At 40.3% G+C, this 25,171-nt stretch overlaps 1 protein-coding gene, 1 long non-coding RNA gene and 1 pseudogene across 4 annotated transcripts; all 3 read right to left on the bottom strand.

The window, feature by feature from the left end:
• Positions 1–7: 7 nt before the first annotated feature.
• On the bottom strand, positions 8–13,704 carry LOC130704907 (uncharacterized). 2 transcript variants are annotated; one of them, XR_009005468.1, is made up of 4 exons: positions 13,435–13,704; positions 3,619–3,731; positions 2,939–3,102; positions 8–2,734 (listed from the first exon to the last, which is right to left on the bottom strand). It is a non-coding gene; the product is annotated as an uncharacterized LOC130704907 (long non-coding RNA). The 2 variants fall into 2 exon arrangements; XR_009005467.1 differs by having other exon boundaries at positions 8–3,102.
• An 882-nt stretch (positions 13,705–14,586) lies between these two features.
• Positions 14,587–16,200, bottom strand: PI3 (peptidase inhibitor 3). Of its 2 annotated transcripts, none has more exons than XM_007193080.2 (3): positions 16,098–16,200; positions 14,970–15,251; positions 14,587–14,749 (listed from the first exon to the last, which is right to left on the bottom strand). In XM_007193080.2, exons 1-2 carry the CDS (start codon positions 16,192–16,194, stop codon positions 14,971–14,973), a joined length of 378 nt encoding a protein of 125 aa, XP_007193142.2. In that variant the 5' UTR covers positions 16,195–16,200; the 3' UTR covers positions 14,587–14,749; position 14,970. The 2 variants fall into 2 exon arrangements, with proteins under 2 accessions (XP_007193142.2, XP_007193143.2); XM_007193081.2 differs by having other exon boundaries at positions 15,080–15,251.
• Positions 16,201–19,612: 3,412 nt separating this feature from the next.
• On the bottom strand, positions 19,613–20,667 carry LOC103006458 (transcriptional adapter 2-alpha-like; annotated as a pseudogene).
• Positions 20,668–25,171: the final 4,504 nt, after the last annotated feature.

The following is a 25,171-nucleotide window of genomic DNA, read 5'->3' as shown; positions in this document are numbered from 1 at the left end:
AGTAGGAAGAATAACTAGAAATTGGAAAAATATGAGTAAATACATACAATAGGAATATATATTCCATAATATATAGAAAGATCGTTTACAATACAATAAAGAAAACAGATTACCTAATAGAAACATGAACACAGACCAGGAATATATGGATGGCAGAAAAAGTAATGCAAGTGGCATATATATATAAGTGGCCTATATATATATATAAAACTGCACCTATAATTAAAGAAATGCAAACTAAAGTAAACACAATTCCTATTTTTTTCCCCATGAGACTGGTTTCCCACTGTTGATTTGGGGCAAGTTCCATCCACCATTGGTCTCTGTCTCAGTTATTGTAAAATGGGTGGCTTGAGCTCTTAGGACCCACCTTGCTTGAGAAAGACTCCAAGACTCTAAGCAAAGGTCTCTGCCTGGTGAGGAGTAAATTGGCACAAGAAGATCAGAGAGATCATTGAGAGGACACCAAAATGAGGCAGGACACTCATGACAATGGCTAACTTGGCAAATTGTGGAGCATCAGTTCATAGCTGACTTCTTCTCATCTTCTCCCCAAATCTACGTTATCTTTGATTCTACACTTTGGCTTGAGAAATTCTGTTCCCCTGGAATTCCTGCCATGAACATGATGTCTGGTTCAGGTCAGACGAAAAGATCATAAAGTCTTTCTTTGAAAGGTTACTCATCCTCCTACCTTATTCAATATCTTACAGAAAGAGCAAAAACCATTATATCAGGACAGGTAGTTCTCGGCCCCAGCTCTGTCCTTGACCCCTCGTGTGAACTTTGATGGTGCCCCTAGACTTCAGTTTTCTCATCTTCGAGATGAGGGTGTTTGTCTGGACCATGTCCAAGGGGATTTCCAACTCCAAATGCAATGGAAGGTTGTGGCTCAGAGCATCTGGGACGAGCTGAGAAGCACCAGGTGTCTGTGCATGACCCTTGTCACACCGGACTCCCTGGGGCAGATGCGCATGGCTGGCTAGAACAGAGTCTCCTCATGCAAGGAGGCTCTGGACAAGGAGAGCCTAAGAAGTGGCCAAAGAATGTCCAAAAATTATCAGTGACCCCAGGGTGCACACAAAGCCTGCAGATATGACATCAGGGCTTCATCTCGGCAAAAAGTTCCTCAGCTGGGGAACACTATATCTCTGGCAGGAGCGTGGTAGCAGTTGAGCTGTTCCCAATGAACCACATGTTTTCTGGCTGCACTGCCCATTCTGGGAACTTCAGCAAGCATCTCTTGATGATTTCACTAATATCATGCAGCCCCAGAAGTTCTCACCTTTCCTGTGATCCTTGCTCTCTCCTCACCATGATATGCAGAGTGTGATGAGGCAGTAGGTGGTGTAGAGAATATTGGAGCCTTCCTGCTCCATCCAATCCCCTTTCCTTTTAACAGCTGGTTAAACAACAGGCCAGAAGCTGGGACCAGAACACAGAATGAAGAGGAGGCTCACAGTGGGAATGAGAATGCTTTAGACAACTTTCATGTCTTGACTTCTAAGCATACACATACCCTTCCTATAATGAGGGAGTATCGCACCAGGTCAGTCTTGGGAGTGGGAGGCTGAGGCCACATCCCCCGTGGAAGCTGGAAAGTCCAGATGCCTGTTCCCTCTTCCTTCTTTGCAGCCAGCACATATGCAGGAGTGCTTGTTTTAAGAACCCAGGCACAAACGCCATCATGGATGTGGGGACTGGTGATTGTTAGAAGCAGACACAGAGAAAGGAAGAAGCGAGGATTTCTCCTGGCAGCCAATGGCTGCAGCATCTCACTTCCAGGGAGAGAAGTGGAACGGATGTCCAAGGCTTTGGCAATGTTGGCTGGACAAGACGTGACATCATTCTGACCGGAGGCAGCGGTGGGGTGCTCTAGGGTGATTCAGGAGGAAACAACTCTGGGACAGGTATTATTGAAGAATTAGTGCCTTAGTATCTAAAAACACTCAGCTGCAGACTAGGGAAGACCAAGTACCATCTAGCGTGGAAAAGCTGGGAAGATAACCTGGGATTAAAATAGGGGCAGAAAAAATGATTCAGGTCCATTAAAAGTGACCTTGTGAAAGAAATTACTGCTCGTAGAGAAACTGATAGAAGAGGTGTCTTGCTGTCCGGTCCAATAAGAGAAGGCACTTTCCCAGGGACATTTCCATGGTGACTAGGGAGTGTGGCCTTCTGTTTCCGAGGTGGCAACATTTGTGCTGTTCTCCCAATGTGAAAAGTTTCTGGAGTTTCATGGAGGGTATTTGACGTTCGTTGACTGACCACTACATTTTGGTACCTCCCTTTGGAGTTCATATTCGACTCTTGATGGACATTCTGGCTTCCCGTTGCAAAGGGTCACTTTCCTTCACTCTGATACCTCGGGCTGCGCTAAGATGCTTGGCAAATGTGATGCTCCCACCTGACACTTAGATCTCCACTGAGTGACCCAAAGCAACGAGGACCAAGGGGCAGCCTTTCCCAGGGCAATGCAGTATTGTCATCCGCAGCAGCACCCAACCAGGGGCATTGGTGGCTGCGGTGAGTGTCCAGGACCACAGCAGAGGGGTCCACATCACACAGTCGTTGAGCTGTTGTTGGCTGTGATCACGCTGCCTGGACACTCATTCTCACAATGCCCTGAGCCTGAATCCTGATAATTCCATGCGCCACGTTTTGCAGATTGCATTCTCAGGGGAGCAGGAGCTGAGACAGAGTTAGGAGCGCAAGTTTCATGGCAAAGGAACACCTGTGCAAGGGAAGGAGTGGAAGCAGGACTAGGTACCAGGAGCATCGCTGTGCTGACCTGACCTCATCCCTGCCAGCCCATTGGGGGAGCTCTGGAGCAAGGATTTTCCATTAGAGGTGTCCTCCCTTAGGACCCTTGAACCACAGCCTTACTCTGTCCCTGGCCAGGGGTCCCCTGGGTATCGTGTGACCTCAGCTCAATTACCAGGTTGTGGCTGAGAAGCACCTGCTGTCCGTGATCAGCTAACACACTCCGAGAAGCTGGGTGGCGAGTTGCTTCTCGAAGGGGGTCTGAGCTGCACATCTCCTTCTGCTGTGGGGATTCACATCTCCATACACATTTGGGAACAGCTCTGGTGGGCTTTCTTCCTGCAGGAAACCATAGAGGATGAAGGTCCGCGGGGCAAACTACAGCCCCGGCCCGTGCAATTGGTGTCAGGGCTACAACCGCTCGTCATCCTCGCCCTTCTCGTCACCCCATTCTAGTCTCCTTGTCCTCAGCTACCATCAACGCGACTCCCCGTGGCTTACCTGGTGGTGTGACCCAAACCCTCATTCCTGAGCATCGCCACACCCTTCTCAGGCCACGGTGGTGACACTTGTCCATTCACGGTCACATAGGGAAGGTACTACCAAGATACTGTGCTTTTCCTCTGTGCATCTTCACTGCTCTCTTCCAGTTCTGCCTGGCCTATCCTCTCTGAGATGCAGTTCAAGTTGAGAAAAATTCTGTCTGATTGGTTTGGCAGATCAGCTACTTAAAGGCTCTGTATTCTAAATATCATGAACTTTGTTTGCGGCCCCAATTAGTGAAACTGAAACATTATTCACCATGAGCCTTGAAAATAACAGCTCGATTGTATTTCAGGGAAGATAGAAACTCACCCAAAGAGCAACCACGTGGACGTCGCCCAGCCACCTCATCCCTCTCGCAGACTCCTCATCCTCAGGACCATGGGACCCGGAGAGCAGCCAAAAGGGCGAGAAAAGAAGCCAATCTGCAAAGTAGTCTCAGGATCATTTTTTTTCTCATACCATGGTGCTTTCCACCATTATACTTTATTATATTTATTTCTGCTTCCTTCCATTTTATTTTTTCTTCCTTTTTAAATCTAGGTTAAGTAGCTCGTGGTTTCACTATTTTGTAATTTTTTAAAATAGGATTTTGATTTATTAATTAGATCTACTGTTTTCCTATTCTTGACTTTAGAAATTTTATGATTTTATCTTTATCATTATTTTCCTTTAGTTGTCCTTTGTTTTACTCTGTCCTTTTTTAGTTCCTTACGTTAAATTCCAGATTTTTCAAAATTTCATTTTTATTATTCATATATATAAATGTTATATATATGAAATCTTGCCATTTGTGACAATATGGATGAATCTTGAGGACACTATGCTAGGTGAAATAAGTCAGAGAAAGACAAATACTATATAAACTCCCACATTTATAGCAGAATTTGTCACAATAACCAAGGTATGGAAACAACCTGAGTGCCCATAACAGATGAATGGATGAAGAAGATGTGGTATATGTAAATACATGTATACAATGGCATATTATTTAGCCATGAAAAAGAAGGAAAGCCTGCCATTTACAACAACATGGATAGACCCTGAACACATTATGTTAAGTGAGAAAAGTCAGACAGAGAAAGATGAGTATTGTATGATATCACTTATATATGGAATCTAAAAAAGCCAAACTCATATAAACAGAGAGCAAATTGGTGGTTACTAAGGTACAGGGGGGATAAGAGAGATGTTATTTAAGGGTACAAACTTGTAAAGAGTAGTAAATAAGTCCTAAAGATCTAATGCACAGTAGAGTGAATATATACAAAAATATTGTATTATAATCATCAAACTTGCTAAGAGACTAGAACTTAATTATTCCATCCACTAAAAAAATAAGATAATTATGTAACATGATGGAGGTGCTAATTATCACTACAATGGCAATCATATTTCAATATATGTGTAACAAATTAACATGTGGCACACCTTAAATTTACACAGTGTTATATGTCAAATATATTTCAATTTTGCTAATCAAAACTACAATGAGGTACCACCTCACACCAGTCAGAATGGCCATGATTAAAAATTCTACAAATAATAAATGTTGGAGAGGGTGTGGAGAAAAGGGAACCCTCTTACACTGTTGGTGGGAATGTAAATTGGTACAGCCACTATGGAAAACAGTATGGAGGTTCCTCAAAAAACCAGAAATGGACTTGCCATATGATCCAGCAATCCCATTCCTGGCATGTACCCAGACAAAACTATAATTCAAAAAGATACGTGAACCCCTATGTTCATAGCAGCACTATTTACAATAGCCAAGGCAATAGAAACAACCTAAATGTCCACTGACAGATGAATGGATAAAAGGAGATGTGGTATATATATGTACAATGGAATATTACTCAGCCATAAAAAAGAATGAAATTTGCAGCAACATGGATGGAGATTATCATACTAAGTGAGGTAAGTCAGAAAGAGAAAGACAAATACCGTATGATATCACTTGTATGTGGAATCTAAAATGTGACACTAATGAACATATCTATGAAACAGAAACAGACTCACAGACATAGAGAACAGACTTGTGGTTGCCAAGGGGGTGGGGGGAGGGAAGGATTGGGAGTTTGGGATTAGCAGATGCAAACTATTATATATAGGATGGATAAACAACAAAATCTTATTGTATAGCACAGGGAACTATATTCAATATCCTGTGATAAACCATAATGGAAAAGAATATGAAAAAGAATATAGGGCTTCCCTGGTGGCGCAGTGGTTGAGAATCTGCCTGCCAATGCAGGGGACATGGGTTCGAGCCCTGGTCTGGGAAGATCCCACATGCCGCGGAGCAGCTGGGCCCGTGAGCCACAACTACTGAGCCTGCGCGTCTGGAGCCTGTGCTCCGCAACAAGAGAGGCCGCGATAGTGAGAGGCCCGCGCACCGCGATGAAGAGTGGCCCCTGCTCGCCGCAACTAGAGAAAGCCCTCGTACAGAAACGAAGACCCAACACAGCCAAAAATAAATAAATTAATTAATAAAAAAAAAAAAAAAAAAAAAAAAAAAGAATATATATAGCCGAGTATAACTGAGTCACTTTGCTGTATAGCAGAAATTAACACAACGTTGTAAATCATCTATACTTCAATAAGTTTTTAAATAAATAAAATAAATTTAAAAAGAAGAACTGTGACAAAGCAATTAAACTTATCAAAACAGCTAAATAAAAAAGGCAACAAGTGCATGAAAAGGCAGTTCACAGAGGGAAAAAAAGTGTTAACACCTGAATCGATATGAAAGATGTACCATCTCATTGATCGTAAAACACCAGTTCAAAAAGCATTTTGTTTCCACTGCATTTTACTGAAACATATTTTGTTCGCTAAAGACTTTGGATAATTCTTTCCCTTCTCTGGGCTTCAGTTCTACCAACTGTAAAATGAGGGAGCTGGAGAGATTGTTGCCAAGGGCTCCATCAGTCCCTTCCACAATGAAAGAGGCTGAAAGATTCTATCAGAGCCATTTTTCTGAATATTGTGAGATAAGAGTAGGAAACACAGGGAGTTGAGACCATTGAAAAGGAAGAATAAGTGGGTGAAGACTCCATTGAGAATAACTGCCTTGACATTGAGAAGAGCTGACTTGACAAATTTGTAGAGGATCATCTCGGCCAAATTGCTTCCATATGAACCAACCTCCCCATTAACTGTATTTTTCCATCGACGCATTTCCTACTTCCCCATTAACTGTACTTTTCCATCGACGCATTTCCTTGTACTGTTCCATCACTCAAGAATATCGATCTCATCTTAGGGACCATCCTTCAAGATCCAAATCGCGTGAAACCATCAACGTGACCTTATTAAGAAGTTAGCTCTACATCTTGGTTTTGGACCCAGCATGGCGGGGGAGCAATCTGTGACTTTGGGAAGCCCGTCATCATCCTCTCTGGGCCTCAGGTTTTTCATGTTTAATGTAAAGAAGTGGTTCATGATAATCTCAGAGTGTACTGTCTGTTCTAACTAGATGGAAGGCTGTGTGATCAGGGAATTGCCAAGAGCTGATAACCAGTGGGTGCATGTTTTTGCCTCCTAGGACTGGCACCCCTGAGAAGGATGATACATATGCCCAGTGGGAAGAGAGTGTTGTGTCCTTGTTCCTGTTCTAGATAGGGAATAAGAAGTACTTACAGTTCTCTGTAAACTTTGCAGTGACTGCTCAGTTGTTCTGCCCCTGGGACTGACCATGAAACCTCAGAGATGGGCAGAGGGCTCCCAGCCTCAGAGGGACGCTCAAGTTTGGTGGATGCTGGATCCAGTGGGTGGAAGTAGGGAGCAGGAATATGAATCCTTCCACTGGCACTGAACGTTTGATGTCTGTTCTTCTCACCAAGCCACTGTGAGTAGCTCAAAGGGCTTTTTGTGTGTGTGTGACCTTAATAGTGCCTGGAAGTAACAAATCAACTTTCTAACCCTCCCCCTGACTTCCTCCCCAGAGTTACTCACATGGTCAGATATGCCTGTATTAGGTTCTAGGTCGTTTGTGGAGTTTTACTGCAAAGAGCTCGAAAACCTCCATGTGCTCTGGCCTTCTCTTTTACAGATGGTGTCAGTGAGGTTCAGAGAGTGTGTGGAACTTTTCTGAGTCTAAGTGGATCAGAACAGAGGTCTGGGTGATGGCACAGTATTGCCTGCTTCTGAAATCCGGAAGGAAATCAGAGAACAGGGGGTACCTGGACGGAGTGTGAGACTGGATGTCTGAATGGGGATGAAAAGACTCTCTTCCCTGCCCAGGTATGGGCTCCCAGGTGAGCAGAACCTGGCCCAAATGGGGACATGGGACCAATGGATACCTGGTCCAAAGTCATGTCTCCCAAAATGGGCCCCTTATCATGCCATGAACCCCTTATTTCTTTGAATTAATAATTCCCCTTGACACTATAAATGATTAAAAATACTAGTGGGCTCCAGCTGCCAGGAGACAAATGTTTAGGCATCATTTGGAATCAGAGAAATTTACGTTTGTAACAATTTGATCAAAATAGCCAGTTCCATAGGAAGGTAGAATGAACACTGGTCTAGGAAACAGGGAACCAGATCTTGGTGGCCCTGATTTGCTGAATGAAATTGTGAAAGGCATTTCTTCCTAAATTTCTCCCCACAAAATTGATATAAAACAATGATGAAAAATCTGAAAGTGAAATTAAGAAAACACTCCCATTTACCATTGCAACAAAAAGAGTAAAATATCTAGGAATAAACCTACCTAAGGAGACAAAAGACCTGTATGTAGAAAATTATAAGACACTGATGAAAGAAATTAAAGATGATACAAATAGATGGAGAGATATACCATATTCTTGGATTGGAAGAATCAACATTGTGAAGATGACTCTACTACCCAAAGCAATCTACAGATTCAATGCAATCCCTATCAAACTACCACTGGCATTTTTCACAGAACTAGAACAAAAAATTTCACAATTTGTATGGAAACACAAAAGACCCCGAATAGCCAAAGCAATCTTGAGAAAGAAAAACGGAGCTGGAGGAATCAGGCTCCCTGACTTCAGACTATACTACAAAGCTACAGTAATGAAGACAGTATGGTACTGGCACAAAAACAGAAATATAGATCAATGGAACAGGATAGAAAGCCCAGAGATAAACCCACGCACATATGGTCACCTTATCTTTGATAAAGGAGGCAAGAATATACAGTGGAGAAAAGACAGTCTCTTCAATAAGTGGTGCTGGGAAAACTGGACAGCTACATGTAAAAGAATGAAATTAGAATACTCCCTAACACCATACACAAAAATAAACTCAAAATGGATTAAAGACCTAAATGTAACGCCAGACACCATCAAACTCTTAGAGGAAAACATAGGCAGAACACTCTATGACATAAATCACAGCAAGATCCTTTTTGACCCACCTCCTAGAGAAATGGAAATAAAAACAAAAATAAACAAATGGGACTTAATGAAACTTAAAAGCTTTTGCACAGCAAAGGCAACCATAAACAAGATGAAAAGACAACCCTCAGAATGGGAGAAAATATTTGCAAATGAAGCAACTGACAAAGGATTAATCTCCAAAACATACAAGCAACTCATGCAGCTCAATATCAAAAAAACAAACAACCCAATCCAAAAATGGGCAGAAGACCTAAATAGACATTTCTCCAAAGAAGATATACAGATTTCCAACAAACACATGAAAGAATGTTCAACATCATTAATCATTAGAGAAATGCAAATCAAAACTACAATGAGATGTCATCTCACACCAGTCAGAATGGCCATCATCAAAAAATCTACAAACGATAAATGCTGGAGAGGGTGTGGAGAAAAGGGAACCCTCTTGCACCTTTGGCGGGAATGTAAATTGATACAGCCACTATGGAGAACAGTATGGAGGTTCCTTAAAAAACTACAAATAGAACTACCATACGACCCAGCAATCCCACTACTGGGCATATACCCTGAGAAAACCATAATTAAAAAAGAGTCATGTACCAAAATGTCCATTGCAGCTCTATTTACAATAGCCAGGACATGGAAGCAACCTAAGTGTCCATCGACAGATGAACAGATAAAGAAGATGTGGCACATATATACAATGGAATATTACTCAGCCATGAAAAGGAACGAAACTGAGTTATTTGTAGTGAGGTGGATAGACCTAGAGACTGTCATACAGAGTGAAGTAAGTCAGAAAGAGAAAAACAAATACTGTATGCTAACACATATATATGGAATCTAAAAAAGAAAAAGAAAAAAGAATGGTCAGAAGAACCTAGGGGCAAGACAGGAATAAAGATGCAGACCTACTAGAAAATGGACTTGAGGATACAGGGAGGGGGGAGGGTAAGCTGGGACAAAGTGAGAGAGTGGCATGGACATATATACACTACCAAATGTAAAATATATAGCTAGTGGGAAGCAGCCGCATAGCACAGGGAGATCAGCTCAGTGCTTTGTGACCACCTAGAGGGGTGGGATAAGGAGGGTGGGAGGGAGGGAGTTGCAAAAGGGAAGAGATATGGGGACACACGTATATGTATAACTGATTCACTTTGTTATAAAGCAGAAACTAACACACCATTGTAAAGCAATTATACTCCAATAAAGATGTTAAAAAAAAAAAGGTGGGGGGGAGGTACATCTACCCACAGACTTTTCTTTGTCCCTAACCCCTTGCTTGGATTGTTTTGTAAATCCGGTGCCAAGATCACCAAGGAAGGCTGTGCAGGGGCAAAACTATTTTTTTTTTTTTTTTCCACACACACACACTGTATTTTATTTTTACAAGAGATAGATAGACTGACACCAAGCATTGTACATGGATGACCACAACAAAAGCAACAATGATTGCAATTACCAAACATGAAACACACTTATACTATGTCATAACATTGACATTCAGTCCAGTAATCCTCCACTGTAACAGCTCCTTTACTTTGCAGTGAAAATTGATTTGTATATTCTTTTCCTCTGAGTCCTTGTGGGATTTTTTTTTTTTTAATTCAGACAGAAAGTCACAAAAATTATACTCATCCTCATCAGTTCACTCAGTCCCATGTAATTAATTTCTTTTTTTTCATCTTGATCTTTTGTTAGCACTTTTATGAGTTCATCAGTTTTTCATTAGAGTTCTGAAAATGCTTATTCATTCAGTTCAGCAGTACAGTCAGTTACCAGAAACCTGTACTTGTCAGAGTCTTTTCCATGAATTTCTTGAAGATGAAACTCTTTTATAGGAACATATTTGCAAAATCATCAGAGTACACCCAGAACTGTCTGTAAATGACAAAAGACTTAAAAATGACCATGGTTAAAGATTTGATGAAAGTTCATAATAATGCAGTTGACAAGAAAATTAGTTATTTCTGAGATATACATTTTAAAGTAATAACTAGGATTATTACTTATAACATTATACCAGAACATATAAGATTTTTAGACGTTTCCTGTAATGTCTGAAACATTTATATTAACATATTTCCATACATATTTCCATACAAATACAAATATAAGATTTTTAGAAATTTCATGTAATGTCTGAAACATTTATATTAACATATTTCCATACATATTTCCATACAAATACAAGATTTTTAGAAATTTCATGTAATGTCTGAAACATTTATATTAACATATTTCCATACATATTTCCATACAAATACAAATATAAGATTTTTAGAAATTTCATGTAATGTCTGAAACATTTATATTAACATATTTCCATACATATTTCCATACAAATACAAATATAAGATTTTTAGAAATTTCATGTAATGTCTGAAACATTTATATTAACATATTTCCATACATATTTCCATACAAATACAAATATAAGATTTTTAGAAATTTCATGTAATGTCTGAAACATTTATATTAACATATTTCCATACATATTTCCATACAAATACAAATATAAGATTTTTAGAAATTTCATGTAATGTCTGAAACATTTATATTAACATATTTCCATACATATTTCCATACAAATACAAATATAAGATTTTTAGAAATTTCATGTAATGTCTGAAACATTTATATTAACATATCTCCATACATATTTCCATACAAATACAAATATAAGATTTTTAGAAATTTCATGTAATGTCTGAAACATTTATATTAACATATCTCCATACATATTTCCATACAAATACAAATATAAGATTTTTAGAAATTTCATGTAATGTCTGAAACATTTATATTAACATATTTCCATACATATTTCCATACAAATACAAATATAAGATTTTTAGAAATTTCATGTAATGTCTGAAACATTTATATTAACATATTTCCATACATATTTCCATACAAATACAAATATAAGATTTTTAGAAATTTCATGTACTGTCTGAAACATTTATATTAACATATTTCCATACATATTTCCATACGAATACAAATATAAGATTTTTAGAAATTTCATGTAATGTCTGAAACATTTATATTAACATATTTCCATACAAATAACCCAATGAAAGTTTAGTATTAGTTGTTTTGTTTGTTTTTTTATACTGCAGGTTCTTATTAGGCATCAGTTTTATACACATCAGTGTATACATGTCAATCCCAATCGCCCAATTCAGCACATCACCATCCCCACCTCATCGCAGTTTTCCCCCCTTGGTGTCCATATGTCCATTCTCTACATCTGTGTCTCAACTTCTGCCCTGCAAACTGGCTCATCTGTACCATTTTTCTACGTTCCACATACATGCATCAACATACGATATTTGTTTTTCTCTTTCTGACTTACTTCACTCTGTATGACAGTCTCTAGATCCATCCACTTCTCAACAAATGACTCAATTTCGTTCCTTTTTATGGCTGAATAATATTCCATCGTATATATGTACCACAACTTCTTTGGGGCAAAACTATTTTATCCTTGAAAGTTACTATGAAAGTAGAGCTTTAATGTTTTCATCATAACAACAGCAAAAACAAAATGGTAATTACCTGAGGTGAAGGATTTGTTAACTATTCTTATTGTGGTAAACATTTTGCGGGGTATACATGTATCAAATCACCACGTTGTACACCTTAAACATTCATGTTATATGTCAATTTTTATCTCACTAAAGCTGGGGGGAGGGGGGCTTCCCTTGTGGTGCCGTGGTTAAGAATCCGGCTGCCAATGCAGGGGACACGGGTTCAAGCCCTGGTCTGGGAAGATCCCACATGCCATGGAGCAACTAAGCCCGTGAGCCACAACTACTGAGCCTGCGCTCTAGACCCTGCGAGCCACAACTACTGAAGTCCATACGCCACAACTACTGAGCCCACGCACAGCAACTACTGAAGCCCACACGCCTAGAGCCCATGCTCTGCAACAAGAGAAGCCACCACAATGAGAAGCCCACGCACCGCAACAAAGAGCAACCCTCGTTCGCCACAGGTAGAGGAAGCCTGCGCGCAGCAAGGAAGACCCAACGCAGCCCTAAATAAATAAATTTATTTTAAAATAATAATAATAATAAATAAGTAAAGCTGGGGGGAAAAGAGACAAAATCGAAGGGGTAAATACTGCTATCTTCACCATACAGAATCTTCACATTCGGGAGCATGTTAATTATTTATTCAAGGCTTTTTTCTGTGCTACATGAATGCTTGTTTACATTTCTTTTTTAAAGTTCTGCCTGTTTCTCATTAAGTTTATTTGTTGAGCGGTTTAATTGTGTTGATATTATAAGTGGAAATTTTTTTCCATTCCATTTTCTGATTATTGCTAGTTTATAATAAAAATAGGACTTATGGGAATTCCCTGGCAGTCCACTGCCGTGGGCCCGGGTTCAATCCCTGGTTGGGGAACTAAGATCTTACAAGCCGCGTGGCACAGCCAAAAAAATTAAAAATTAAAAATTAAAATAGGATTTAGTTTAATTTTTAAATAGGATTTATCATCACATATTCACTGTGTGTCTTTGGGTGATTAAGTGAAGCTTTCATGGTTTCAATCTCTTAACAAAATTAAAGATGTGTATACTACCCATCTGAGAGAGTTCTAATGAAAAATAAATAAGACAATACATATAACATATTTAGTACAGGATCTGGAACAGAGAAAACACTAAAACACAGAAACTGTTCTTACCACCGATGGTGTATTACGTGTTTGTCAGGCCAGAAGTTTAGCCACTGCTCTCACCTGTGCTCCAAGATGCTCAGTCCAGTCCATCCCCTGGAGAATGAGAGGGAAACCCTGGCTTTTAGGCCCCTGGGACGGACCAAGGGGCAGCGGGCTCTCTGTTCTCTCACCCCCAACAAAGCCTCTGCTCCCCACCTCCCCTCTAGCAGGAGCCCAACACACACACAAAAAGAAGAGATGTTTCAGGGCCATAATGTCAGGGCTGAACTGACATTCATTATTATACTTCCAGAATAATTTCATCCAACCCTCCTCAGAATGAGTAGACAACTGAAGATCAGAGATTTGTCTGAGGTCATCCAACAATTGGGGAGGAGGCTGGGGCTAGAACTCAGGTCTCCTGATGCCCAAGCCTGTGCTCTGCCCACTTCACCCCAAATGCTCCTCCCCCTGCAGCTTTGACCTTCCCTGAGAACTTCATTGCACAAGGACAGTGGGGCAGCTGAGCCAACAGCAGAACCACGAGGTCATCAAAGTTTGCCCAACATACACCCTTCTGCTGTCTTCACTCCTCGAGTCTGCTCTGCCCCAACTTGTATGTCTCCAGAGAACATTATTCAGCAATCACAAGAAAGGGTCACGGATTCAATGTGTCTTGCCTCCTCATTCACATCTTAAAACAGAAAGCTGGGAGAGGATATTGCTTAACCCAAAGGAATTACGTGTTATTGGAGGCATCTCAGGCATGAATAGGGGAAATGCTTCATGAGCAGGGATTTCCCAGCATGTGTTTCTATGTCTTCTTGGGAGGACATAGATCCCTGGGAAACATGAAAGGAAAAGAAGGAGGGAGCTATAGATTTAGCCACAAGGGTTGGCTAGTCACACCGACAGGGCTGATCATAGCCAGGTCAGAAGTAGGGGTCAATTGGGAAGGTTTTGGGTTTTATTTCCCCCGTCCAAGGCCAAAGGCAAAATGTCTAGGTTTCCATTTCCTGGTGAAATGGAGGCTGCAGTTCTTGGGTTGATTATTGGATTTCTACAGTGAACCCTAGGAATGGGCCTTTCGTTCCTGCCCCCGCTCTCCTTCACACATCAGTAACATCTGCCGTGGGTCCCTCTCCACTCGCCACTGGGGACTGGAAGTCCCAACTCCACACCCATCTCCCCAGAGCCTCCAGGAGCCCAGAAGTCATAGGAGCCAGAAACAAATGGAGTAGAAAGTGGTCTTTTATTGGAAAGTACATGAGAGAGGCATCCCAGGTTTGGGCACCCTGGAGGAAAGGAAGAATGGGCAGTGTGGGAGAGGGTAGTGCTACAGGCACCAGGATCTGCATCCCTGGGGCTTCACAGGTGCAGCGAGAACAGACTCCGCCTGGTAGGAGAAAAGAGAATCAGAGATGCGATTCAGCAGGTCAAAGACTCAGAGGCAGTGGGAGGCAGGACCAAGCCCACTCGTCATCCCTCTCAGGACGAGACCCCTCAATCTCTCCATCACCTCCCTATGTCCTCTCCCCCACCAACCTAGGATCACTCTCCACCGCTCAGCCTTTCTGTGCCTTCACAGGTCACCTCTTCCTCCCCCCAGTTCTCACCTCACAAAGGATTCATACAGTCTCTCCCGCAATTGCCCACACAGCACTTCATTCTCCCCGGGCAATCAGCATCACTCAGACATTTGTTAGGGGGATTTATCATGGCGCACTGGATCTGAATCTCGGGGCAGAAGCCAAGCTTATAGGGGGATGTGACTTTGACTGGATCTTGTCCTTTGACTGGATCTTGTCCTTTGACTGGATCTTGTCCTTTGACTGGATCTTGTCCTTTGAATGGATCTTGTCCTTTGACTGGATCTTGTCCTTTCGCAGTGCCTTGATCTTTAGAACAACAAAGAAATATCCCCACATTTACAACAGTGTATCTGCTTTAACCATCTAGTCTTTCCTCCAGGTCCAGCCACTGTTCACTGCAGTGTCCCTCAAAATGTGACTTGAGATAGGGGAGGGTCACCAGGGCTAGCTGGGGTCTGTGCTCTTGGAAGGCTGGGACCAGGGTTCCTCGGGTGTCCATCTCTTCCCCTCATCCTCCATTCTGGGTCCTAGGGCCCTCACGAGGATATGCCAGACTGAAGTGTCTTTCAGAGGTGGTAAGGTCACTTTGGCATCTTTGAGGAAACTTAATGGAAGGGAAAGGAGCCGTGAGACACTTACCAGGAGACCTGAGCTCCATCCTGGCTCTGGAGATTGTTTTGACAAATCCTCACCCCTCCCTAGGTCTCAATGTCCTCCTTTGGAAAATAGGGGTCTTCAAACTACATGATTTCTGAGGCCCTGTTGGTTTTTAACCTTCTCTTAGAGGACTGATGACAGGTGATTTTATGGGGCAGACAGGCAGGGGACAGACCCCACACCAAGGGATCAGATTCCTGGAGCCCCTCACTTCATTGAACGTTCTGTCCAAGTATCAACACTTGAGGCCAAGGTCATGTAACAACACTCCTTCCACAAACAGCCCTGATATCTCAGTCCTGGGATGGAAAGCATGTAGAGTCTAGTAGGCAACTTCCTACTTCTCCGGATATGCTGGAAACCTACCGTCCAGGCTGAAGAGTGGGCTCTAGCCCTGCCTGCTGCTCTGGAAGTACCCCCTGTCAGTACCCAGGCTGCCCCCAACATCCTCTCCTCAACCCAACCCAGCCCCACCCAGGCCACTTCCCCATTCACCTTTTATGACAGCTGCCTGTGCCACCAGTGTCCCAAGGACAAGAAGTACCACCACTGGGCTCAAGAAGTTTCTGGACTTCATGTTGTCAGACTTCATGTTGTCAGGAAGGTGAATGGCTAAGAGCTGAGGCCAAACCTAGTTTTATGCAGCTCCAGCTTGGCCTGGCGCCAAGGGTGGATCTCTGGTTTCACCAGGGACAAGGCGTACATTTTCTTAGTTCTACCAGGAAATATTCACCTCCATCCTGGGAGGGACCTTGGGCCTTTCCCCAAGGATTATTCACAGGGAGAAATGGCAGTTACTGTTGCATCATCTCTGATAGCCCCAAGAGTTACCTCACTTTCTCACAAAGAAGCAGGGCTGGCTGGCCCTTGGGCACCATTACAGCCAAATTCTTCATACTTAGAATAGAAAGAATATGGAGCCCAAAGAAGAGAAAGGAATCACCCATGGTCATTTAACAAGTCAGTGGTAGGTCTGGTGTTCAGTTTTCATAGCCAAGGTGTTCCCCAGTTACTCCCTGTTCCTGCAAGACCCACTCAGACCTACCCTAACAGTTTACCCCTCCCAGCATCAAGCTGGGCTTTTCTTTCATTCTCCCCTAACCCCAAGAAAAACTCTCAAAGGCATGTTTGCCTTGAACGTCTAATGACTAATCAGTATACTTTTCCATTTCACAGGTAGTCTCTGAAATGCCCCAAGAAAGTAACAGGGAAGGTGGAATTTGACATCTGGAATGGCATGATGCCCTTGAAATCACAGTCAGAAGAGAGAAAACACCCATAAAATAAAAGGAAGAAAATATAAATCATCTATAAGGTGGACATCTACAGTGCATACATCCAACATGGCTTCCTCCTTCTTAGAACAGCACCCTGTTTCTTCTGAAGAACTCTTGTTTCTTTGTACCATCAACTTAGGAATCTAATGGGGACTGCTGATTGTGAAAGCCTGACACCCAGTCACAGGAGGGTGTGTGTGTGTGTCTCAGGTCTACTGACGTCCTTTATTTGAATAGACACTAAGGGGAAGGGGGAAGTCCCTCCTTTTGGTAAAGGTGGTAGAGATGAGCCTGGGAACTCCAGAAGCTATGGTTCCAGTCTGGGAGGAGGTTAACTGTGTGAGAAAAAGGAAACTAATTCACTTAGAAAATCAGAGAAATGATTGTGAGAGAGGATTCGGAAGGCACAAGCCAGCCCTTCATTCCCCTTTATCTTGAGAGCAGCTCTTCCCACACCCTTCCCCTACTTTGGTTATGACCCAATAAATTGGCTTTCTGCCTAAGCTAGTCTGAGAAGGTATTTTGTCATTGCTACCATAGTTCTGAGTAATAAAAATGAATACCCAGAAGTTGGGTGTTGTCAGGGACAGAACCTGAAGTGTGGAAATGACAATTGAGTTCTGGGTGAGACAGGGATTAAAGCAAACTAATTATTTTATAGTAAGCCAGTTGTTTAAATCTTCACCTTTGTCTCTTTGGACTCAGACCACATGCCCACCAATGCTGAAACATTAAGGAGATATAAACAAATGTCAGAACAATAGAGTCTGCAGGCTACTTTAAAAAAAAAAAAAGCTCACTGCAAAGTAAGCTATACAAACAAAAGAATTGTGTAGAACATACCTATATTCTTTAAAGAATTAAGGCATTAAAATGGAAGCCTGTACTCATCTGCCAGGTGAAAAAGGAGACTATTTACTCTATAGCCTATTACCCTATTAGCCTTTACTCCTATCCAATTTCTTCCCTCTCCATCCTCCACAGAGGTAACACTTTCCTGGATTTTCTAATTTTCTGTTAATTCAAGCATCTTGCTCATTTCTAATTGGGTGGTCTATCTTTTTCTTGTTGATCTGTAGAGAAAAGAAACTCTCACACATTACTAGTGAGAGTATATATTCATGCAACCTATTTGAAAGTAAATTTGGATCAGCTAGTAAAATTGAACATGAGCAAAATCTTTTAGTTTTTATCAATCTGATGGGCGAGAAGTGATACATTGCTGAAGTTTTTAGTTAGCATTTCTCTATCATGAATTATTTCAAGCATTTCTTCATATTTTAAAAGCCACTTATATTTCTTTACCTGAAAACTTCATTTCTTTTGCTCATTTTCCTGTATAGTCATTAACCTTTTTCTTCTCAATTTCTAGGCACTCTTTATATATTATAGAGAAAGGTCCTTTGTCTATGATATGGTTTATAAATAAAAAATTTTTTAAACACTGAAGTCTTTTATTCTGTTTCCCTCAGATCCTAAGAGTTTCCTTTTCATTTGTTACCCCCTAGATGAAGTCTATTAGCAAACTGCGTGCATATTTACATCAGTCAAGAAGTGTGAGCAGATACTTCCAACAAAGCATATAATATTTGAATTAGACATTTTGAATGTTGAAAGAATTAAAGAATCAGTCAGCTACTGGAGGTAATTTGTGCGGATTCTGAAGTATTTCTATACAACTTTGTTTCTAACAGAAAAGGGAAAACCCTGACTCTGAGTTTGGCTTCTTATTGTGCAGAAAGATTTGAGGACCAAGTTTCAGACATGGTGGGGTCACTCACCCTCATATCTAGTGAGTTCCATATATGAAGAGGCTTTCCTTTTGTTTTACAAGTAGCTCCTTATTGTAGGCTAGCCTTTCACCATTGAGAAATTAGGGTTTAGGTCTTAATCTAAGCAACACTGAGGTTTATTGCATCACCTCCATCCACAGGGGTCTGGTACCCAGGGAAGCCAAGGGTGAGAACAGGGTGAGCCCAGGACACACATGTTAGCAGAGACAGCGCAGCATGATGAGTTGTGCATCCAACACCCTAAGTGTGCTTTAGTTACCAGAATATTTGACACACCCACAAATTAAGTAGCAAAACATTTTAATCCATTAATTCTAAAAATAACAGAGACATTTTATATCCAGTGCCACCTCCTCAAAAGTCTACTGCAGATTAGACAGCCAGACTGCAAATTACAAAGCCAGACATTAAAGTTGAAGATGCAGTTTGGGACAAGACCATCATGGGGAGGTTTCCCTCCTCTTTGCTCATAAACATAAGTTGTCAGCTTAAAAAAATCCTCAGACAGAAAAAGAAAGCTTTCTCTCTATATAACGTCTTTATTTTAAATCTGTTTGTAATGTTTGAAGGCAAAACAGATAATCAGAAAACCAACCTCCCAAGCAAGTACAAGGATCTGAGCTGGACTCCTGGGACTAAAGACTGGTTTAGTTCTATTTCTACCAACACTGTGATGTGAGGTACCATGGTTCTTGTTTTAGTTACAAGAGGTGTTAGGAATGAATGCCCACACACAATTAATAATAGCTTATCTAGCACATAACTCTGCAGCACAGTACCAACAACAGGAGTATTTTAAAGCAGGGTGGAGAAGAAAGTAGACATTAATACAACTTAAGGTTTCCTTTGTTCTTCCCCTCCTTTTACAAGGAGAATTCAGCTCAGAAACAAAACTCCAGAATGCCCGTACTGTCCTTTGGCCCACCAGGCCCAGAGAGCCTCAGGCTTTAGTGATGTATCCTTCTCAGATGCGGAAATCATAGATTTCCCGTGTTTTGCTCACGTCTATCTTGATGAGTGTTCTTGCCTGTGCCAGTCTCAAGCCTCCTTGCTTGTTACATTCGTTCAGTAGAGCAGATTTGTATTCTAAATAGGCTCCTGGGACCAACCTCACCATCTGACAGATCTCCTTTTGTTTTTCATTCAACATCTCTGTGCCAGGGAGGCCAGTGAGGTTCAAGGGCGGTGCACTTCGTCTACCTGAATTCGAAGCCATTGGTACAGAAGGACTCAGGACAGATTCAATGTCAGCCTGCCGGCGGAGCCACTGCTGGCAGGCTCTACTGTCCTGGATGTACTGGAGAACCTCTGAGAGCACAGTGCGTTTGAGGCATTCCTCTTCTGGAGTCTTTTTGAGGTGATCCTAGGTTTGGCACTACAAAAATTGGTAATGCCTGCTGTCCTGTATTTCTGGAGCCTCTTGATTTCCCTTCAGAGTTCGAATTCCAATGCATGGCTTTCAATGAACTTGTCATGCTCCACTGGCGCCATTATCCTTGCAAATCGCCTCATTGTTTCATAAAGGTCTTGGACTCCCTTGGGATACAGCCGTTCCATTAACTGAAACTTTCCAAGGTTGATTAATCCATGGTCTCTTATAATTTTTTTTCCCCTTTGTCTCTCCTTTAACCTAGAATGATAGATACCTACAACAGCCATCTTCAGAGTGTGTAAAATGTCTGAGTCATCTTCAACAAAATCAATGTCTCTCAAGTCCCATTCTGCATAATTGTCAAACTCCTCATTGAAATCTGCTCGAGCTGGCATGTATCCTGCCATGTCCCAAGAAAGCAAGGAGTCAAAGGCAGGTCGGGGAGGGTCATCTGTAGAGTGAAATGGAATGGCTGTGTCAGCAGTTTTTGCCTCCTCTGCTTGCTTCAGGTTTAGCAGGGTAGATGCGAACAGATGGTTATTGATGAAATGCTTCATGTAGTGCTTCTCACACTCCTCCTTGGTCTTGGTGCACATTTGATCGGCTACATCTTGTCAATTTCCAAAGCCACAGTCCATCACAGCTTCTAAAAGTGCCGTTTCTTCTTGAGCAGTCCAGCTGGGGTCAAGAACAGGAAAATCTGAGGTCATTATTTCATAAGTATGATCACTTTGATGTTTCTTGTACTCAAATCCTCGAGTGAAACATGCTTAAGGAACTCAAACAGTCCATTCCCCAGTTGGCAAAGACTGCTGCTTTGATATTCCTCAGTGTAAGGCTCCTTCAAGGAGATTTCAGAACTGGCCAACACATACAACAAAGCTGACCACCACCCCCCTCACCGCGTCCCCCTCCTCCACCTAAATAAATATTTTAACTCATTCTTAGACCTGCACAAAACAGCTCAGGGTGGCACCCTTTCCTCCTTTTATCTAGATATTGCCTCCTGTTGTTTGGTTATTTCTGCTCTGGACTTCTGCATTTCTGCTTCATGATATCCTTAAACTGGTGAAATTGGTTCATTATTTTCTTTCAATTCACGTGCCAAAAAAAAAATCTAAATGATACAAAAAGGATCATAGAAAAAAAAAACTTTCTAAATTGAAACAGACACCAGAAAAAGTAGAAAATCTGAATAATATTGTAAACATCCTAGAGATGGAATCAACAGTCAACAATTACTTGACCAAAAAAAAGCATTAGGATCAGATTTCTTCATATGCATATTCTATAAGGCAATCAAGGAACAACTAATTCTAATGTGACATAAATAGAAAATAAGATACAATTTCCAGCACGTTTTATGAAGTAAACATAATCTTGATACCAGAACTTAATAAGAATTTATGTCAATTATATCTCAATAAAGCTGTTAAAAAATAAAATTCTCAACAAGGATACTATGAAAAAGGAAGATTCTAAGCCAATCTCAGTCATAGAACATAGATTCATGAACACAAAAAATCCTAAATGAGTCACTTACCACCTGAATGCAGTCATATGCAAAAAGGACAATTTTTTGTGACTAATTTTAATTTATCTGAGCTATCAAAGGTAGTTTAATGCTAGAAACTCAATTAATGTAATTCACCACACTAACAGATTAAAGAAAAAATATAAGCTTAGATACAGAGCAGCATGCAATAAAATTCAAGATGCAGTTGCAATATAAAAATAGCAAATTAGGAATGAAGAATAATTCTTTTAAAGCGATAAAAACTACCCCATAGCAAACATCATACACAAATGTGAAAGGTTTTAACCTCTCCTTATAAAATCAGGAACTATTCCCAATTCTGTTCAATATTATTCTGGATACTCTATTCTATAACATCAGACAAGTAGAAGAAATAAAAGGTACAAGTAAGTACTGGAAAGAAAAAACAAAACTGTCATTATTCAAAGATGATGCAACTGTGTTCAAAAAATTCCAGACAAATCTACAGATAAATTGTTAGAATCAGTGAGAGTTTATCATGACAGACACATACAAAGGAAATATACAAAAATCAATGGTACTCTATACATCAACAATACAAATCAGTAAATGAAATTTTAATGATATATATAATTATATAAAATATGAAGAGCTTATGAATAAATGTAATAAATTTTGTGCAGAACCACTACAGAGAAAATTAGAAAACTTTAGTGAGAGACATTTTTTAACACCCTCAAAACAGAAAGGTATACCATGTTCATGGATTGGAAGACTCAATATGATAAGGGTGCCAATTCTCTTCAAACTGATTTTTAGTCTCAATGCAATCAAACCCCCAGAAAGGTTTTTGTAAAATTAAACCAAAAAAAAAAAAAGACAATATAATTCTAAAATGCATACAAAAAATGCAAAAGACAAGATAGCCAAGATATTCTTGAAGAAGAATAATTTAATAAGACTTGATATAGGAAATATCAAGGTTTATTTTAAAGCTGTAATAATTATGATAAAGTGGTATTACAACAATGATAGATATGCAAATGAAACAGAATAGAGAGTCCTAAAACAGATGATTGCACATAATGAGATTATGTTTTTAACTTGGCTATAGTAAACAAATATCACTTTGGTTATATTAAGAAGGCTGCACATCATAATATTAATATACATTCCCTGAGTGGTTGATAGGAGGATACAGGTTAAAAAGGTAGGATAGAAGGAAGGAGAAGGCAAATAAAAACAAACAAATAAATAAATAAATATTGCTTTACCAAAGAACTCATCAAGTCTGATGTGATCCTATTACATTTATAAATATAAATGTCCACGAAATCTTACCAACAGAAAAAAAGTAGGAGAGTAATATATGTGTTTTGATAACATTTCAGTCGAATATAGAACTCCTGACAATATTTATGTATGAAAAAGGAAAAGGGTTTGAAGGAATACACACTGCTGTGAACATTGGTTACATGATGATGATGGGAGGGGACAAGTATGAGTAGTTTTTCCTTCATATGTATTAGTTTCTAAGTTTTTTACTTGTCACAACTGTCGACAAAACTTCAGTTAACAGTCAAGTTAAGAAGAAAAGAGGGAATTTTATTTGAGCCAAACTGAGGATTATAAACCGGAAGACAGACTCTCAGAAAGCTCTGAGAAACTGTTCCACTTCCACCAACTTCAAGGTGGAAGTTGAAGGCACAGTCATATACAGTTTCGAGACAAAGGATCATACATCAAAATGACATACTGATACTTTACACAAAGTTCACCAAGGTTACATAGTCCGGGTAAGCACATACAAAGAGAGCAGCAAGTCCATGACCCACTACAGAGTTGGGAAAGAATGCTATTCTTTTAAGAAGTTACACTGCTAGTGTCAAAAGAAAGGGGAAAAAATTATCTTTATGGTCAAGCAGACACTATTATCTTTGAGGAGGTTTGGTTAATGTGTAATGCAGATGCACACTGCATATTAAGGAGGGAGGGAAGAGGCCCAAACGAATGCAGAGAGAGAATTTTATGTTTAATTTTTTCTTGTCCTGCCTGAAAATATGGATTTTATTTCATCACAGCAAAAGTGATCTGAACATATCAAATAAAGAAAATTAAAATTCATAATAAATTAGAATAAAGAACTTAAGCAATCGTGAGTGGAGAAAGGTTAATTGAGAGTTGTATCTAAAGAAGTGATTATATACATGTAATCACTTTTTTAAAATATTTATTTTATTTATTTATGTATTTTGGCTGCACTGGGTCTTTGTTGCAGCATGTGGGATCTTTTAGCTGCGGCATGTGGGCTTCTTAGTTGCGGCATGTGGATTCTTAGTTGTGGCACACATGTGGGACCTATTTCCCAGACCAGGGATCGAATCTGGGCCCCTTGCATTGGGAGTGCTGAGTCTTACCCACTGGACCACCAGGGAAGTCCCTATATACATGTAATCATTAATGCAAGTGTTAAGAAGAGATGCTTAAATTATGTGTCATAATGTAAAAATATAATAGTGTGTTATTCTGATGCAGTCAAAAGAAATCACTCTAGGTAGTTCAAGCAGAAAAAAGAACTTCAGCTATTGTACAAGCACATTTCACTGTAAGAACCCAAATCAGACGTGAAATCCTGGATGTGAAAGAGTCTGGGAAAAGATAGGCATTTGATTTACAACCCCTGCAGGAAGGCATTCTGGGAGCAGTTGAAATGCTTGTTGATGAAGACACTGCAGGTACCTGCCATACCCCTGCACCCTCCCACACTTACACTTCCAAACATCAGCAAATATTCACCTCCCAGAAGGCAAAGCGCCCACCTTGCGTGGGAGTTGAAGTGAACGGGTCTGAGAACAAGAAAGGTCGGACACAAGCGCTGGGAGATAAAAAAAAAAAAAAAAAAAAAGATAAAAGATAAAAGAAAATGCATCGGGGAAAAAGAATATGGAGTATTTGAGAGAGGTTATTACCTTGAAATGTTAGAGTAATGTCTCTTAGTTGCCATGGCTGATGGCGGAAGCCCTCCTATTTCAGATGAGTACTTAACAATCAAAGAAGTCCACACGTGTATTAAGGAAACTGTCCGTTATTGTAGCAACAGAGGAGGGAGCCCTTGAGCTAAGAAACTAAGGAAACTATTCTAACCTTCAACCCGTACCACTCCAGTAAGATATTCCTTTCAATAACTGGTCCATGAAAATCTACTGATTTTAAAATAAGAAAGAAATTTGGAAATCATAGACCATACAAAAATACTCCTTTTTAAAAAACAGAAATGAGTAGCAAAGCTTAAAAGCATTTAAAACAGGATTTTAAAAATCCCCAGTACAATGTCACCACAAAGCTGAGAAAAACTGATATTCTAAAATAAATGTTTAAAATTAGTAAAGCAAATTAAAGGTATGAGGAACCATCATAAAGCAGAAATACAGAAACTCAAAGAAGAGATAGCAAAATAGCAGGGAGATGTGAAATGGAATCTGAAAGACAGTAGAGAAATTGAAGAAAAGGACAAAAATATTTCATAAATAAGGACTAAGTAAAGTAAGGAAGAAAATGGAAAACATAAGAAAAGCAAAGAACACGAAATAAAAATAAAGAAGTAGCTTAAAAATACAGAGAGAGTCTTA

Source organism: Balaenoptera acutorostrata, chromosome 15 (assembly GCF_949987535.1).
Source record: "Balaenoptera acutorostrata chromosome 15, mBalAcu1.1, whole genome shotgun sequence".
NCBI lineage: Eukaryota > Metazoa > Chordata > Mammalia > Artiodactyla > Balaenopteridae > Balaenoptera > Balaenoptera acutorostrata.
Note: the sequence above shows the minus strand (reverse complement) of the source record. Positions and strands in the feature narration are given on the sequence as shown.